An 18279-nucleotide genomic window follows, 5' to 3' on the forward strand; every position below is an offset into this window, starting at 1 on the left:
TACCGCGGGTAGAAGCGCGCGAGCGGGGGCGACGAACGCTGCCGAAGCAGAGTTCAAACAAGTCGGATCGCTAGGAGGGTATATGCTATGACATCCCCCCGCTCGGGAGGCCTGCCGTCGAAGCAGACAGGAAATGCCCCGCCGGTCTTTGACGAGCCTTAATAGACGTGAAGACGCGAGGGGGGTGGGGGGTGTCGCGTCGTGCGAGGTGCAACTTTGAACTTTAAAGCTAAGGCCGCGGTGTCGATCGCGGGAGCGCGAAGTGACTATGCGGAGGCACCTCTCCCTGGAGCGGCCGTATTCACTTACACCAGCGTTTTGTAGCTACGCGAGATCGGATACAAAACAGTTAGCTGCCAGCCTCCCTTCATGTAACATTACCGTTTGTTGCTATCGCATTCATTGCTTCGCCCTTGCGGTAAACTGACTTTTTTAGCTACTCTCAGTGGCAACTAATACATATAAGCTCAGTACGCGTCCAAAAGGTCCGCCCTCGCTAATCGCAGATTACCTGTTCATGCTTTTTTCGATAATATTTATTAGGATAGCGATAGCAATCGAACGTTGAGAAGATGATGACCATATCGCGAAAGGAACTTTTCGTGGATAGAATGTTTTCCCACAGCGCGGAGCTTTCAATGAAATCATGCAGACGTAACGCAAGAGAGAAAAAAATGACAGCAGTACTAGGTGAAGGTGATTGAGAAAAGAGCGGAGAATGTCGCGAACGAGGCTAGTAGTTCAGTAATCGAGAGTTTGCATTGAAAGCAATAGAAGAAAAATAATAACTGTGAGAGGTCTATTAGGAACTGCGATGATGTGACGTTGCAGATAAAATGCTTTATTGTAATTCATAACAATTGCAATGCTTTTAGCATACCCTTTCTGCATCCTCACGCTGACAAAATTAATGCAGCTCGCCGAAAGAAACAAAATGCGGATGTTTGCCCACGTAGAACATATTCATCAATATTCCGCGCCGCCTGATGCACCAAGACACAGCGAATTCAGAATGCTACTTATATACTGAGATTATCGTGTAAGTCTAACGTCGAGGAAATCAAATCATGAGTGAGGGGGTCGAACAAGTGAATGCACATCGCCGAAGGAACCGACAAATGTTAGACTTCATTTGTTGCTATTCTAAATATTGCCGGAGAAACGGACACTCCAGCAGCAACTACAGGTACCTTAAAATTGTTTTAAAGAGGTAAATATTGGTTTTATCACTAGCTGCACAGAAGAATGAACTGACTATTGGGGCGCGAATGCTAGATGAAACGCTTTCAAGAAATAAAAACAGCGCAAAAGACAGAGGATCAGTAAAAGAAGTTGTATGTCCTTCTATTGGTGGTCCTCCGTATTTCGCGCTGTTTTTATTTCAAGTATGTTGTACAAACTCGACCAAGGATCCACTGCCGAAAAAATAATTAAAGAAATAATGAAACGTTAACTACCAATGTGTGCGCATTTTGCAACCGTGCTTAGGCGGCGTTAGAAAATTCAGCAGCTTTACGAAACAAAGCATTTGTCTTAAACAAAATGGCAATTTCCCAACTTACGAGTTCGCAGCGTCAGAAGCCTCTCAGTGATGTTCTTGTAACCAACCTCTGAAAAGAAAAAAAAGAATAGTAGTTTCGTCAAAGGGAAGGTAAATGAATGTGCAGGTCGTGGTCGTCAATAAACCCCGTGTCAATAAAAGTAACACCACGACAGGGGCGTAGAGAGAAATGGGGGAAGGGGTGGCGGTGGGGACTATACTTTATGTGTGTTCGTGCGTGTGTTTGTATGTGTGCGTGTACATACAAACATATAAAATTTAAAGAAAAATCGGGGGGGGGGGGAGATGACCCCCCTCCCTGGCTCCGCCAGGGTGCCACAGTAAAATATTACGCAATAAAAGCTCTGCACAGAGTAATACAAATATTGAAAGGGGGCGAGTAGAGTTCTGCGCGACAACCTTGTGTTGTACTTACACGGCCACATAGAATGATGCGGCTCTTCTACAACTGTTTGGTAAGGAGTTAACTTAAATTTCTATGTGAAATAACAAAGAGAATTTTAAGGCTATGTGTTTGACTTCGTTTGACTTCTCTGATTTCGCATAGGCATTTTTCTCCTCGTAATTATCGTATCTTCATCGTCGAATTGAAGCATGCACACTAGGTCTCGCGACACTGGCCTTCGCTTACATTTGTTCGTAGTGTTTACGGTAAATGTTTTCCGTGATCTGTTTAAGCCGTTAATTTCTTGTCCATTAATGTGAAATATTATATGCGCGCACCAATACACTTGTCGTTTCTTTTGTTTTGTTTTCTCTGTCTTACTATACCGTCAATGTGCTAAGAGCAGGTCGTAGGCAACGGCTTTACCGATTTTTATTCCTGTATTCGTTTTTATTTGGGGAAATACACGCTGGTAAACGGAGAGCATACGGCAGTGCCTAGAATGACAGACCCGACTCAAAGGCGCCGGGTTCAAGAGAACGTAAATGTATTGCTGTTATTTCTAGACCTAGTGGGTTTAACCAATTTAGAATAGACGTGAGTCGAAAATTTTTGAGATCTCTCTCAATAGTCTGACGAGACGGGAACAAGAAAGCGTTTCTTTTCGCTAGGTTGTTCTTACATATGGGTGCTGAAAAGTGGCGTCGGTTGCCGAGTTGTGTTATAAAGACTGAGGCAATGCGAGAGGCTGAATTGTTGCTGGATGGTGCGTACTTTTTTATCGGTGTACAACGCGCAGACCACAGGTGCGTCTACTGCCATCGAGAATTTTTCGTGCAAAGTGATGTCGGCGTGCTTACGCAGCGCGTGGACTGTTCCCTCGCGCTTTTTTTGCCCCCATTTAGCCTTGACTTGCCCGCGCTGGTCCAGGGATTCCCCTCTTCTGTGAGCCATCTGTGTGCGCGCTTTCGCCAACCTATCCAGTGTAGGCGGCCGCAGCTGCTGGTGGTTGCTGCGGCAGTCAGCGCCGGCGTCACTTTCCGCAGGAGACGTCTAGAAGGATTTTGCCAACCCCTTACCCCAAGTTGAAAAGGGCGCAAGCCGTTTCTCTTAGACGCTTACAGGCCGGCCATATCCGTGTATGGCCGTTCTACACGAAGTTCACCTGGACGTATATCGCCACGACGTTGGCCATTCCTGCGGACGGACCCGCACTCTCTAACACACACGCTCTGGAAGTGCGCGTCGAGATGACCCAAATTAAGCAAAGTGGAGTGGGATTCGCTATTTCGCTGCCCCGCTCTAGACAATCAAGTCCTGGCTGTCCGGTGTGCCCGCGACCGGGCCGATGGGCTAGACCTGCCGGTCCCGACGTGGGACTAACCGGGTGCGCGACGAGTTCCCATCCTCGCCGGACCTTAAATAAAGTTCTTTCGCTCGACTACTCACGCACGTGATTACGGACGCAGCTTTTGCGGACACCAGCTGGGCGCGCGCTTTCGCCAACATAGCTAAGACACTCTCTCGCGTTAAAAAGTTAGATATGTTGATCAGTGTAAACTGCGATGTAGTTACCGTGCTGTGCTGAAGGGGGAAAGCGCTATAAAATAGCGCCTGCTCTGAACAGCGTATTTCGAAAGTAAGGGAGACAGCATTCACTAGCCAGAAAAGCAGTCTTCAGGACTGACGTAGATATGTATCTATGGCGAATAATTGTTCTGGAACAACATATGTATATTCTTCTGCTTTCCTAGAGTGTAGTATGACAGCAGTGTTTTATGACTGCGGAAAATGACTGCATAGCAGGTGCTTCGTCATTTCACCAAATCCTCAAGTGTCAATGAGCTCTGCCACATAATTTCGCTACTTGACACATTCGCGCTGAAGGAAAAGACACCTAACGTGCCACTTACTGCAGGTCTTCAGGCACACGTCCAGTTCGAGGAAGTTGTTGCCGTTTCCTTTGCAGCCACCGTAGACGAAGCGCTCGCAGTACTTGGTGGTCGTGTTGTAGAAATAGCGAGGAACGTAGGCCTTGCACGGTCCCACCTCCTTGGGCTCGTAGCACACAGGGTTCGTGGGCTCTGTGCGTGGCACATTTCAAGTCGAGCGAGTTCTCGTAAATATTTGGGTTCAGATAATTTTTGATAATCTAAAGGCACGCAAAGGGTAGAGTTGAAAGCTATGCTTCTTGAGTTTGCCAATAAGCTTAGGTTGTCGAAATTAGCAGTACAATGGGGCATGGGTTCGTTCCATTAGACGTGGCTGTGACAGCTCACGTGTTGGTCGCGCCTCCATACATCACGGGCTTACGTTGAGCACTGAGAAGCAGAATTGCACATATCCTACTTCATGGGAAGATTTATTAGGAAGGTATTTGGGAGTCAAAGCACAAGGATACAATATGCTTCACCTATGCAAGAAGCAACGTACTAGCACGAGTTGCTCGTTCGTTGCGACACACGGCCGAACTTTTCATGGTGTAGTGGGAAGAAATTCAGTTTTATTGGCTATTGGTCATGTACATGGCATGGATTGTTTCTTGACGACAGTATTCTTATGCAAGGCTTCCTATACGAGATATTTCGAGGACGCGCAATTTCGCATGCCTTCCGAATACCTTTGTTCGACATGTTATCAGGAAAGAATGCCCGAAAGCTCACCTATTTCTTGCACGTGCTTCACCATGTTACTGCCAGGTTACCTATCGAATAAATTGGAAGAAAGGGATTCATACGTACTCGGTTCAGATTCGAGGCTCATAATGCCAGAATTCAGCTTCACGCCTGCAAAAAGAAAAGTTTTAGGCATACGAGCGTTCGACAGTTCGCACTACCACGTGAGATCACGTAAACCTTTTCATTTGACAAAGTTAGAACTTGGGATACCTAATGTTTATGTTCTGATGACCTAAATGCAGCTCATTAAGGTTGACACAATTGTGAAGTAACACAGAACAAGGCTATATTGGTTAGTGATATCTACTATCGGCTGTTATGCCACGTTGTCCTTTTTTCCAAACTTTACCAAAGAGTGGGGCATAGAACGTATGGTTGATTCGCATGAGATGTTTAGTACGTGTAGATTACAAAAATGTCAAACCGAGTTACGAAAATCCTCCATGCTGGGTCTGTCGCTTCGTAATGTTACTTGAATAAAACCATCGGAAATGGAGAAAGGTATGAAGGGAAGAAAAAGTGCATCGATATTAAGTACATGTCTGTTGTTAGTCCAGTAAGGTGTTGTGTCATCCTCGCTTCTTGTTCCCATCGCAACTCGCGCTGTTAGATGCCAAGCAGTTTTTGTTCGGGGGTGTGTCCGTCGTCGGTGGAGGCGTCCGCGCTCCACTGCGCATGCGCCTACTCTCTCTCCCACTCTCCTCCTTTACGCAGGTGTTCGGTCGCCTTCTCTCCTCTCCTCCCCCGCGCTGCAGCCGCGGCGCAGCCTCTCCTCCCACGTGATGCAGCCGCGCCGCAGCCTAATACAGCCTGTAACCCACTCTCTCCTCTCCCTCCCCCATTTCATCTGTATATAAGGCGTGCGCTCGGTCGTCTTCGTCATTCTCGCTTCGCTCCCGTTCACATGAATTGTAACGTCAACGTCGGCGCCAGTCCTTCACTCGGCGCTAACGGAAAGCAACCCACATACACAACGTAATGATAACAAAAAGACTAAATACAAATCTCGCACACTAACGGAAACGCCGAGTGAACGTAACGGAAACTTGGTGAGCGCCCCCAATGCTGCTTCGCATCCCCTCATGGTTCCCTTGAGTGGGAGATGGTGTAATTTTTTTTATGAAGTCTGGGCTACGAAAATAGTGTGGAATTCCCAAATTCCTTCCTACTAAAGTGTTTTCTGCCATTGGCCTGCCGGCTTACATAATGAAATGTCCAGCATCGAATGCTTAAATGTTCTCTTAAAAATAATTCTCGCGTAAACGGAGTTCAACTAGGCAGCAGCTAATTTTAAGGAGCTTGAGAAAACAATATCTGTCTCAGAGTAAAGCGAAACCACACAATTCTTAGGATGAGCTTGCAGACTTCCTTTAAAAATTTACTACTGCAAGAATAGGAACGTTTCATTACGCGAATGTTGTTAATACTGCAAGAATGTACTGCAAGAATAGGAACGTTTCATTACGCGAATGTTGTTAATGAGTCGTCTCGATCTGCGCATATAAGAGCAACGTTGACTCGACTTACTGCAAGCACGGCGGCACTCTTTCAAAGTCCAGAAGTTGTTCGCGTTTCCTTGACATCCACCGTAGATGAACTGCTCGCACTTCTTGCTCGCTTTGTTGTAGTAGTAGCGAGGCATGTAGGCGAGGCATGGCCCAGGGGCCTTTGGCAGATAGCACACGGGATTCGTAGGCGCTGCGTTGAAAGAGTGGTTTTCTAGAGCGCTTCTTATTCCTAAACGCGAATAGCATTTCATTATTTAACACGATGGTTTTCGAGAGTGCGGCCGTTAAACCTTCCCACGTGGCGTTGCCCAAAGAAGCACGTGGGCATGTAGCGTCACTGCAGCGCGTATGTGTAGCGGATAAATAACCCAGTTGACAATTACAACACAACAAGACGGCAGAAAATTCGCATGCCTTCTCAATTTCGGGACGTAGCATGCCGTTGCTCTCTTTCGGCTATCGCAAGGCTCGTCACAACCAAAAAAGGTGTGTTGCACAACACAAGTGTATTGCGCTGGATCTGGATATCTCTGCAGTAACTAAAGAGAAATCTTTAAGGACAGCAATTTCTGTTCTCCTGATGCCAAGTTTTGATGTTATATTTCACTGCGAAATAAACGTTATTTGAGATTTTAAAATTATCACAACAACGGTATTTGAGGGCTTCTAGTGTCAAAGCACGCTATCCTAACCTCTACACCACAGGCACGCCCCTCACGGGGCGAGATAGGACGCCTTTAGGAACGTCCCACGCGCAAGCAAGCGTGTGGAGGTCTCCTGAAACATATACCTGGCTGAAACCAGCCGGCTGAGGCTTTTGGCTCTTTTTCCGAACTTTGCCAGAGTTTCGATAGGTGGACCGATCTTTGTCAGAGGCGCGTCGTTATTGTTGGTGTGTTAATTTCGGAAGCGTGATTTACAAACCTCCTGTCACGTGGTGTCCCTGCCGTCGATTTATCGACACTTGTCGACTTTATCAAGAGAACTGGACGAGATACTAGACTTAAGGTATGGTGTACTAAAAATGCGGCAGTGTGTCGTCTTCGCAATAGGGCGACGAGACCGATGCGCCTTGCGTGCAAAATTTAAATGTGCAGTACGAAACTTTCTGCAGTTCTTGAGTAAAATGGGCACATAAAACGATTGTAACTAAAGGAACGAAGTAGAAATTTTAAGGGCTCGTTTTTCTTTGTTATACACAATTGTAATGAGCACTAACAGACAATAATGCCAAGAAAAGTATAGGGACGTTATTAGTAGTAAATGTAATGTAAATGTGAAGAAAAAAAAAAGTGGACGAAAAGATAGCTTTCCGCGGGCAGAGACCGAAGCTTCGACCTTCGAATAACGCGTCCGATGCTCTACCAACTGAGCTACCGCGGCGGCCATCCCCCCGTTGACTTTATGGGGTATATATGTGTATATAAACGTGGAAGCGTCAGTCAGCGCCACCAGTAGCCATGACGTCGAGTGTGGAACACTCTTTTTCCGCCTGTACTTTCTACCCTATACTTTCCTTGGCATTATTGTATTGTAACTAAAGTTGTTTGCAAGATTTAGACACTTGGCATTTTGGATGCATTATTGCAACAAATAAAACTGCTGCTTCGTCGTTGAGATTGCATACTTCCTTCGCAGAATGGAGTCCTGGATAGTCTGCATGCTAACTGTTTTTATTGCCGAATACATAAAAAGGCACAGCGCTGTTCATTCCATGCGTATTGACGCCTGTCCAGCTATCACAGTGATTTAAATTTATGCGACTAAACACACGAGGAGGTCTGGATGGACAACATTAACAGAATGAGGTGAATTCCACGGCCACCCCTCGCCTGCGTCAGTCAGGAGAGTGATCGCAAGGTTTTCGATAGAAAAAAATATGACGCTCAATGATGAATTCTGCTCCATTTCTTTGGACATTTTTACTCCTCAAACGATAGACAAAGTGCAGGAATGCAGCTAAATGCTCTGCGACGTATTCGGGGTGTTGGACGTACCATGCAGATTATGTGAATAAATCGCAGATTGCAGTCGGTTTGCAACAAACATCAGGCTTCCGCAGACACTTACTATGCCAGGCACATGCAAAAATGCGCTCACGCGCTATGAGAAACATGAGGGAGCAATCGATGAGTTTCCGGCGTACGTACACGCATTACAAACGCGAACACTAGAATTATACTCACCTTCGAGGCTTCGTATCTCCTGCGCGTACCATAAATTACTTCAGGGTGCAGCAACAGATGACGACACAGTAGGCCGGTGTGCTCTAGCACCGCAGGCCGTCATCGCAAAAGGAGCCACGTTTCCGGCGCCAGACGACACGCGGCACCATTCGAGCACACCTTACTTTAGGGAAACCGCTGTGTAACGTAGTTATTGTATATGCGCATCACGCCTTCCTGCGTCTTTAACAAGGTGTGCGTTCAAGGTAGTTCGTACTCCAAACTCTACTACTTCTTGCGCAAGAACACTTTTGCGCATGACTGTCCTGAGGCAGAGTACTAGCTCAGGACGGTCTCTGTGTACTTTCGAAATAAATTATCTGTTTTTTTTTAAACAGTTGCAATGTAAGAACTTTCTGTGGATAAAAAACTAAAATTATCCGTGTCTCTCGCTTGCGAACAATTACAACATAAATGTTCTGAGTGCAGGGAGGGTAGCTTTGGTGTGTTATGAGTGTTGCTTTGGTACATTCCCATAATACACAGCTCCGTCGTACCAAACACCAATGTAAGGATGGCGCAAAGAAGCCCGGTGGTGGGAGCCCATCAAGTCGATTTCAGTTATGACTACATTTTTTCGTCATAAGAATGCCCCCCGTGGAACTATACGTTAGTGAGACACATATGAATTCTAATATTCAAACAAGTCCTAGGCGAACTTTATCCGGACGCATACCTGAGGGTGATTTCTTGCAGGTCTTCTGGCACTTTTCCTTGGTTGGGTACTTGTTGTCGTTTCCGTCACAGCCACCGTAAATGAATGACTTGCACTGGCCCAGCTTCGCGTCGTAGGCCCACATAGGAATATATGCCATGCATGGCCCGCTCTCGGGCCTGGCGAGGCACTTAGCTTCGTACTCGGTCTCAGCTGCGAAAACAAAATGCGCCTGATCTTAGACATGAACAAAAGAAGACGAATTTTGGGGGCTCGTTTTTCTTTGCTAGATACTACAATAATTAGAACTAACAGACAAGAAAGCCAAGGAAAGTAGAGGGGATGTCATCTGTAGTAATGTTAACGCAAATGTGAAGAAAGTACAGTCCATGAAAAGATCACTCGCTGCCGGCAGGAGCCGAAGCTGCGACCTACAAATAACGCGTCCAATGCTCTACCACTGAGCTAAGGCGTCGGTCATCCTCTCGTCCACTTTATGAAGTTTATATGTGCATTTAAATCTAGGAGTGTTAGTCAGCGCCGCTAGTAACCATGACGGCGAGTGTGGAACACTTTTTCTGCCTGCTGGCCAGCAGGTAGACAATGTTGTGCCAAACTTAGTTCTGTCCAGCTTAGACATGAACTTCAGTAGGACGGCAAGTTGGTATAGCAAAGCTTAGACACTACGGCTGCGCTTTGTGAGAGATCTGCGCTTTGCTTTCAGGACGTATAGTTAGGGCCTAAATGAATGCTCATCAACCACAATTTAACGCACGCGGCAGCCGCTGGCGGCTGCCGCGTGCCACGAGCGCACACGTGATCATCGTTCTCTTCTCTGAATGCTCGCAGCCGCTGAGCGCTCCCACACTACCCCCTCCCCTCCGGTGAAATAGGGGAAAGGAGATGGAGATAGAGATGGTCATGGAGATGGAGCCACGGAGATGGAGATAGGCCACGGAGATGAAGCAACTAGCCCTGGCCAAGGCGGACCGCACGTGGCACATCTGACCACATAGCTGTTCATCCACAACTCCTTGTGGGACCTCATGGGCTGTCGGAGCATGATGGGACGCCGATGCTCTTGGTGCAGAGCCGGTCCCCACCGAGCTAGCGAGCCCAGAGTAGTCGTAGTAGGCCTCCTGGCGCTGACGTCGTTGCATGGTGCTGTTGTCGTAGTAGACGTACCGCTGTGTCGAGTTTTGTCGTTGTAGCCGCTCGGACCATTCGCGTCTGGGTGGCGGCCACTCCTCCGCGTAGTAATCTTCGAACGCTGGCAGCCTCGGCAGCCGTGGAGGCGCGACGTTCCTGTAGAAGATTTGGTTACCTGTCCCTCCGGCACTCATTTATCGTCCCTCGCCGATGTTGGTACCAGGTCGTCTTTGATGCATCTCTATCTCGACGTAGTCTCGGTCTTCCTCTTCGTCCTTGTACTCGCCGTTTTTGAAGCGCTCGGCGTACACCGGTGTCGGCTCAGCGATTTCGGGTTTCACCCCCTCAGCATGTTCGACAACGTTCACGTCATCCACGACCTCTGCATCGTCTGCCTTCACACACTCCATATTCTCGTCCCACTCGCCGTCTTGGGCCGTGCCTTCGCCTCCCACGTTCTCCTCGTCTTCCTCCTGCTTAACGACCCCGGCTACCTTCCGTTCGCCACTTCGAGACCCCTTGGCCTCTGCATAGTCCTTGTACTCTCAGGTTTCCTCGTCACCATGCGGCGATTCGTGTGCTGTTTTTCTCCCGTCGCTGTTTTTCTTTATCTTCGTTTTACGCTTCTTCTTTCTCAGCTTCTCCGCCTTTCTATCATTTTCTTCTCGGCCGCCAAGAACTTCCTTCGCACCATTCATTTCCCTCAAGCCATCGTCGTCGTGCCGGAAATCGACCAGCACAACACCAACGCCCACCTTTTCAGCTTAAGTTAATTGCCTGTCTCCTTTCGCGTCAATCTCCTCGGAAATCTCTTCGATGTTTCCCCGGTCGCACTCGCCTTCGCCATCCTGGGAGTCTTGGGCGTCTTCCTCGGCGATCTCTCGTCCACCGCCGTGTGCTGCTCGCCGTTCCTGGTCTCTGTACCCTCGTTGACGGTCGATGCGTCGCCACCGCGTGGCTTGTCGTCCCGCCGTGCCGTCACGCCGCACGAGCCCGCACGAGCCTCGACGCTGACCTCGTCAGCGCACGCATCGGCGCCGCCTTCGTCATCGGCCCCAGGTGCCGTGTCGCCGCACGAGCGCGCCACAGCGTCCATGGTCTGCGCGGTTAGCGGGACGCCGAGGTAAGCACCGAGGTGCTCGAGGGCGATGATGGCACGCCGCTGCTCGTCAGGGGTCATTCTCCCGGAAAGGCAGAGGCGCATGAGGGTCTCGACCGGCTGAAGTAAGAGGACGAGGTCGTAGACTTCGTAGGCGGCCATGTCCAGGAACGCCCGCTTCAGCGCCCATAGCTCCGCGAAGGCGATATTACCGTGCAGGAGGCCGAAATCAGGAGCTGCTGGGATCCGGCGTACGTTGACCGGGCACGTTGATCAGCGTACGTTGATCGGCCATCGGGTACGATGTCGGGGCGGGGTCCTACCCGTTGGGCGCCAGATGTGGGGTTTTGCGGCTGCAGCCAGCCCTGAACCCTTTAGGGATGAGGCCGAGACCCAAAGAGACACGTCTTTACTGGTGAAAGCCTCGGCCGCAACTGCCCGCCGCCAGCGGCTGCCGCATGCCATGAGCGCACACGTGATCATAGTTGTCTTCTATGAATGCTGGCGGCCGCCGAGCGTTCCCACAAGTTATGTTGAGTTAACCTTACCCACAACTTCCCTCGCGCGAGCCCAGTGAATGCCCATTACTCAAGCAACCTAGTCAGCTAATGAGAACGAGCCATTGCAGTGGTGAGCAGGTGACACGGTGACACAGGGAACTGCACTCACGATTGCAGCTGGCCTTGCATTCTTCGGCCGTCTCGTAGTTGTTTTGGTTGCCCTCGCAGCCTCCATAGGTGAACTCTTCGCACGTTTGCGTCTCGTTGTCGAAGTAATAACGGGTGATGGATGCACGGCACGGTCCTTCATCAGGTGGTGCGAAGCAGGCGAAGGGGCTAACTGCGTTGAATAACGTGGACATGGTTACACGATACGGTCTGCTGTGAAAACAAAGGCTATTAGCGTGTCCTGTTCGGCGGCAGGATGATGTTAAGAAGACTACGTGTTATCTTGCGCTGGCAAAAAAAAAAATATATAGGCATAGTAGCATGCAATGCGAGATACGCACCCGCAACCGTGAGCAAATATGGCACATATCTGCTTTTACGTCTAGCTCCGAAGAAATGCGCACGCCGCAGTTCGCAATCTAGCCTGAGTTTCTCCGCCAGGCTTTACATATATTTAGATACACAATATGCTCGCACCATGGAGAACTGGTTAATGGTAGAGTTCGGTCAATCAAAAGGCCTTGTTTAGCAAGAATGTTTTCGTTGGTTAGTCGCTAGAATGTTTTGTGCCTCGCTACTTTTTACAAATGGAAATTCAGGTTGCCGAGTGTGTGCGGATTTGTGGCCTACAGATAAAGTTGATGGTTTGTCTTCTTTGCTGACTACAGAGCGCAATGCCAAGCTCCGTTGATGCCTTGAATATTGAAATAACGACGAGGGCTAAAGGTCACGCGAGACATCTGAGATACGCGTGAATTTTACAAGTCCTCAATGGAAACCACAGTGTTGCCTTACCATGCGGTCCCTGTTGCTCGAGCTTCCACCCTGTGTTTACGTTCAAGGACACTGAAAACAAAATAAAAAAAAAGATTCATCAGACTGCACGGTACGTTCTCCGTTACGCAAGATTTATAAAAACCTTTTCTTTATTTTGCCTCGCTACGGTATAGATGACAATATCGTCGCGAGACATAGGCGTTATATTATTGTTATATCATTGAAAGGGACGTACGCGTCAAGAGAAGGGAGAGTGAAGGTAGAGAAAGCAAGCCTGATGAAAGGGAGCGCAATATATATATATATATATATATATATATATATATATATATACACGACAACGTTTTTACATGGAACCGGCAGTAAGTGCGCCGTTTGAAAGACGCCCGCGAATTGGTTGCCCGCGCCGTATATCGTGTCGTTAGAGGCGAACAAGAGATCGCTCATAGCTTCGTACGGGTTGTGCTCTGATCGCAGATTTTGCGTTGGAGCCATAGACAGAATGAACGTCGCTTCGCTTGCTGCAGCGACCGCGTTTCCTAAATGAGGATGCTGCTATCTTCAATTCGTATAACATTCCCATTTGTTCCTATCGTGTTCATTGTTTCATCCCTGTAGCGACACTGTTTATTTCAAAGTGCAATGCACTTATAGTCCGAAGGCGAACGGCGGCATGGTCACGTAGTACCAAGTGAAACAGCCGCCGAGCTTCGGCGCTAGACCGAGAGAGGGCGCCAACATCCTATAATCGGAAAGTTTCTGAGGGTATCGCCGCTAAGGGCCCTCCCATGCAGCAGCCAATAGGAAGGCGCCGGCTGGCGGAGAGTTCCGGTCATGGACGCCGATGAGGAGGCTCGCCGAGAACGGCCGTGTCGACGAAGAGCGGATCCCGTGTCACGTCTAAGCGAGCAAATATCGACACATGAGAAACACAAGAGGCAGGTTGTGCATTGCACTGCCCTAGCATTCACTTAGAGTGTAGCTGTCCGCAATTTTATTGCGATAGCAATTATATGGACAGTCTCGACGGGTTTTTGCCGTCGCCGTTGCCGTCGCCGCCACCGTCATGTCCTTCCGGTATGAAGTCCAAATTGATAAGATCCCCCCGCGCATTGCATGTTCTACCGCGGGTAAAAGCGCGCGAGCGGGGGCGACGAACGCGGCTGAAGCAGAGATCAAACGAGCCGGCCCATTCCCGTCGGTCGGAGGGTGCATGCAATAACATCACCGCGCTCGGGAGGCCTGCCGTCGAACAGACAGGAAACGCCCCGCCCGTCTTTAACGATATTGAAAAGACGCGAGGATGGTGGGGGTTGTCGCGCGGGCAGCCGCTTGGAATATTGAATCTAAGGGCGCGGTCGCGATCGCAGGCGCGCGCGCTATCTCGAAAGCCATCAAAGCGGGCGGCTCGTATACTCTTCTACGTGCTGCGCTCTCAACGCGAAGTGACTATGCGGATAGCATCTCTCGCTGGAGCGGCCGTATTCTCTAACACCAGTGTTTTGTTATTACGCGAGATCGGATACAGAACAGTTAGCTGCCAGCCTCACTTCGTGTAACACTACAATTTGTCGCTATCGCAGTCATTGCTTCGACCTTGCGGTGAAACTGACTTTTATTTTTCCTTTCATGCATATTCCTTCACCATTCAGACTTGCACGAAAGTGATTTGGTACATGGATGTTTCAAAGTTGAAGCCGAAGAAATTATTGTTACGACACCTTGCGTCGCGGACGTCTTACCTGATCCTTCGGCGCAGGTCTTCTCACATTCTTGTTTGGTCCTGTACTTGTTGTCGTTTCCTTGGCAACCGCCATAAATGAACTCCTCGCACTGGCCCGAGAGTACGTTGTACCACCACATGGGAATGTAAGCCTTGCATGGTCCCGGGTCGGCCGTAGGCACGCATTGCCAGTCGAAATCGCCGGCGGCTGCAACGACACGCCCTTCAGGTCACACCGGCGGTATCTTTGAACCTACTTCTCTTGAACGGTGCATTATCCTTCCTGTCGTGACAGTCACTCGAATGTTATTGCTATAGCTTTGGAGGGATTAATATATCGTCCGTTAATGTGTTGCAGGGATTGCTAAGCGTTGTACATTTTCTGAATAGATTTACGAAGAATGTAGCGATACCTCTCGAGCAATTGAGCCTGTTTAACTGCCTTTTGGTCGATACAGCGTTATTATAGCGTTCGTTATTGCGTTTAAGAGATTGTTATAGCGTTGTGCATTTTCTAAATGGATTTAAAAACCAAGTGCTGATAATTCTTAGGAAACATTGCCTTTTTAACACCCTTTTGGTAGGTATGTCTTGAATGCCTCGCGTATCGGGTGGCGCGGCGCCCTACTGCGCGATACGATAGTGTACGCTTCTCCCGACTCGCATCTGCAGCCGCTAGGTTCAAGTCATATTCAACTGCGTTTGCGACATGCCGGTGCGCGGATTCATCGTGGTGCGGCCTTGTATTTGAAGACTACGTGCCTGCGGCCAAATTAGACTACGGGCGATGGGTAGACCTCGTCGTCGTAGGCTACATTTGAGGCATGCTTCAATGTTATGTACATTCAACTCCCCCAAAGAATGCCGTTGCATTCTGAAATACTGCAGGTGGAAGTGACAGCTCATATTGAAGGAAAAATTTTATTCGCTGTGGTTCATTCATTCAATAATGGAGATTGATTAAGTAAATAACTGTCACTTTATTGAGAAAGGAGAAAGGAAAGTGAACTGCAGCTTTTCTGTGTTAACTAGAAGATACTGTCGGGAGCAATGATATATGGGTGACAGTGAGCGATGACGTACTGCCACGAAACACGAGTAATCGGCAAATGGAGCACTTTCGAAGTTCGCGGTAATCGCTGATATGCTCTAGTTATTTGGAAGTGATTTAATATATATATGCTTACATATTTAAGTAAGAAGGCACGTGACATTTCCATTATGCGGATGCTTGTAGGATACTACTCTTGAGCATACAAAAAAGCACGTGAGATGATTGTAGGTACATCAAACAAACAAAAAAGCAATAAGGTGCCATGCACGAAACACTACATTAAATTGTGAGAAGCAAGTGGATATATCAAATGCTATTGTTTGTCGCAATTTGTGAATGGTCTGAGAGGCGCTTTGTTCATTACGTGATAAATTGTCTGTTGCGAATGGCATCTTTTAAAAATTAAAGCAGCTTCGCACTAATGGTGCCGAGCCTGAAGGAAGCGCGGAGCTGGGTAGCCTTCTTTATTTCTCTTCGGTTTTCTCTTTTTTTTGCTTCTATCTTTCTTTCTTTTTCTCATTTCCATTTTTTCTGTCTGTTTTCTCTCTTGATGTCTGTTTATTTCTATTTTTCTTCCTATTTTCCCTTTTCTTTCTCTCACGCTTTCTATTTCGCGCAAGCTTCCCCTTTTTTCTATTTTTATGCGTAGTTTTGCCTGCGTTACTCTGAGCGAGGACAGCATACGACAGACCGGGTCCCTAAAGTTACCTAATATCATCATCAAGGCGCTCGAAGAACAAGGGAAATAAGTCTTCTCCTTGGCGCGAGCGCGCGCTCAATATGCAGAGATGGCTATGCTAAACGTGCCTTTGCCTGCGTTACGCCAAGCGATGACAGCATACGGCAGCCCGGGCCGTTAAAGTGGTCCGCACTTAAAAAGAATGGGAAACGAAGGATAAAATTAATGCTTCCTATAACTACCCTTGCGCAGATTTCGCATCGCGCAGCTCTATAATCAATAAGTGCCTCAGCGGAGGGATCGACAGCTTTCAAAGAAGATATGTTCAGGGTTTCTTGCCCGGCTGCAGACATCGGTTCGCGCCTGCATATTTCTGCCCGTATTTGTTTCCGTCAGATTAACGTAAAAGATGTCTTAGAAATGATATTCTCTTAGGGAGAAAAAATACAGATTTTTTTCGCGTTCTTGAAGGAGGTGCGGACAGGCGTATCGCGAGTTCAACGCAGCATTATAGAAGACTGCTTCGATATCATGGAACCTCACCGATAGCAGCACCGCAGAGCGCCAACCACACGAATGTACTTCATGGGCTGTCACGGATGTTCAGGGAGTGACACCGCGGCGGGCGGCCGCGACGTCGGGGCTTATATCACTGCGAACCCGCTGGCGTCGCCACGAAGCGCTGATAAACATCTCCCTCTGTGCACGACCGAAGAAAAACAGCACGTCTTGACCGATGCAGTCGCTATCAGGTGGCATGACCACAGCCACACGCACACACAAAAAGACTGTCGAAACGGGGGTTTGGTCACATTCAAACGCAATACAGTTGGGGATTACGGGCTCGTGGCATCCTGTAGCAGCTCATTCACACCGGCGTATCCCGAGATAGCGTGACCTTGGTTGTCGCAAATATTCTGGCAGGCTATAGTTGCAAAGCGATCGGTTAGAAACAGTCGCAGATGGTCACTTTTTGTACGAATCCCTCGCCACTCGATTTTGTGGTTGCGCGACTGCGAATCGAGCAGCGAGAAATGGCTGCCAAAGGCAGCTGTTTTCGACAAAAGTGACCACGTGCAACTACTTGAGACTGGTCGCCTTGCGACTTCAGCGTTCTAGAACGTTTACGAACAGCGTTATAGAGCGACGTCGGCAGTCGCGGGTTTAAGTGAGCCCTGAGAATCCACGTAGTAGTTTTTTTTTACTTGGAGAGGTAATAGTAAAACTTGAGGAAGACAAAACAATAGATGTGATGATTTTTTTAAATCATTCTTCTGAGGATAGCTGCGTGTGCTACGTGGGAGCAACAATTTATTACCCAAAGCGTTGCCTTATAATTCCTGCTCTGTAATTTCCAGCCATATAGTTAGCATAGGTTGATTTTGAAAAATGTACTTTCTTTAAATCCCTTCGTCCCTTCCCCCAGTGTAGGGCAGCAGACCGACACGCGCGTTTGGTTTCAGTTTCAGTTACAGTTTATTATTTCTTTCAAATACAAAGGTACATGGTTAGTAGTATGCAGACGAGGGTCCTAAAGCCAAGTGACTGCATTGGGACCCTCGGTTAACAATAACGTTGAAATGAATAATAAAAAAATTATAGTATCCAAACGTGAGTGATTATTGAACTTACTAGTGAAAAAAAACGCACATAAAAGCTAGTGATACAAGTAAATGAGCACACCATAAAATATAAACCTAAATTTGCAAAAATTTTCATAGTTAAAAACGCCTACAGTTTTACATCAGAAATAATTATTGTTCACAACCTAATTATACAAGATGAAAAGTTGAACTTCATGTTTAAATGCGTGCAATGATGATGATTTTAGTGTGTAGGGTAAGTTATTCCATAACTTAATCGCTGCGAAGGAGGATGTCATTTTGCCGTAGTTGGTGTTACATTTACGTAAAAGGAAGTTGGATTATGTGCAACCTAGTGCTATTGGAGTTTATGAGCAATCTAGAATCGATTAATTGACACACAATCTGCTTCTTATGCTGTCTAAATAAAGTCATGATTAAGTGAAAATAAATACGCTAGACACAGGCAGAATGAAGTTAGCCTGAAGGAGTCGAGTATCATTAGAATAAAAAGAAGTGTTGGTAATAATGCGAA

At 47.8% G+C, this 18279-nt stretch overlaps 2 protein-coding genes across 2 annotated transcripts in view; both read right to left on the minus strand.

Moving 5' to 3' along the window:
• Positions 1-4034, minus strand: part of LOC119373204 (actinia tenebrosa protease inhibitors) — a gene marked incomplete at its 5' end in the record, with an annotated part of 487018 nt that extends 482984 nt beyond the window's left edge. The window contains 2 exons of the mRNA XM_049411202.1: positions 1563-1610; positions 3860-4034. Coding sequence (XP_049267159.1) covers positions 1563-1610; positions 3860-4034 — 223 coding nt within the window. The remainder of the gene's footprint in view (positions 1-1562; positions 1611-3859) is intronic.
• Positions 4035-4247: 213 nt separating this feature from the next.
• Positions 4248-15157, minus strand: LOC125756255 (carboxypeptidase inhibitor SmCI-like). The gene is made up of 8 exons (XM_049411203.1): positions 15142-15157; positions 14448-14636; positions 12724-12774; positions 11930-12100; positions 9034-9225; positions 6152-6322; positions 4688-4732; positions 4248-4267 (listed from the first exon to the last, which is right to left on the minus strand). The coding sequence occupies exons 1-8, from the start codon at positions 15155-15157 to the stop codon at positions 4248-4250; spliced, it is 855 nt and encodes a 284-aa protein (XP_049267160.1).
• Positions 15158-18279: the final 3122 nt, after the last annotated feature.

This window comes from Rhipicephalus sanguineus, chromosome 11 (assembly GCF_013339695.2).
Source record: "Rhipicephalus sanguineus isolate Rsan-2018 chromosome 11, BIME_Rsan_1.4, whole genome shotgun sequence".
NCBI lineage: Eukaryota > Metazoa > Arthropoda > Arachnida > Ixodida > Ixodidae > Rhipicephalus > Rhipicephalus sanguineus.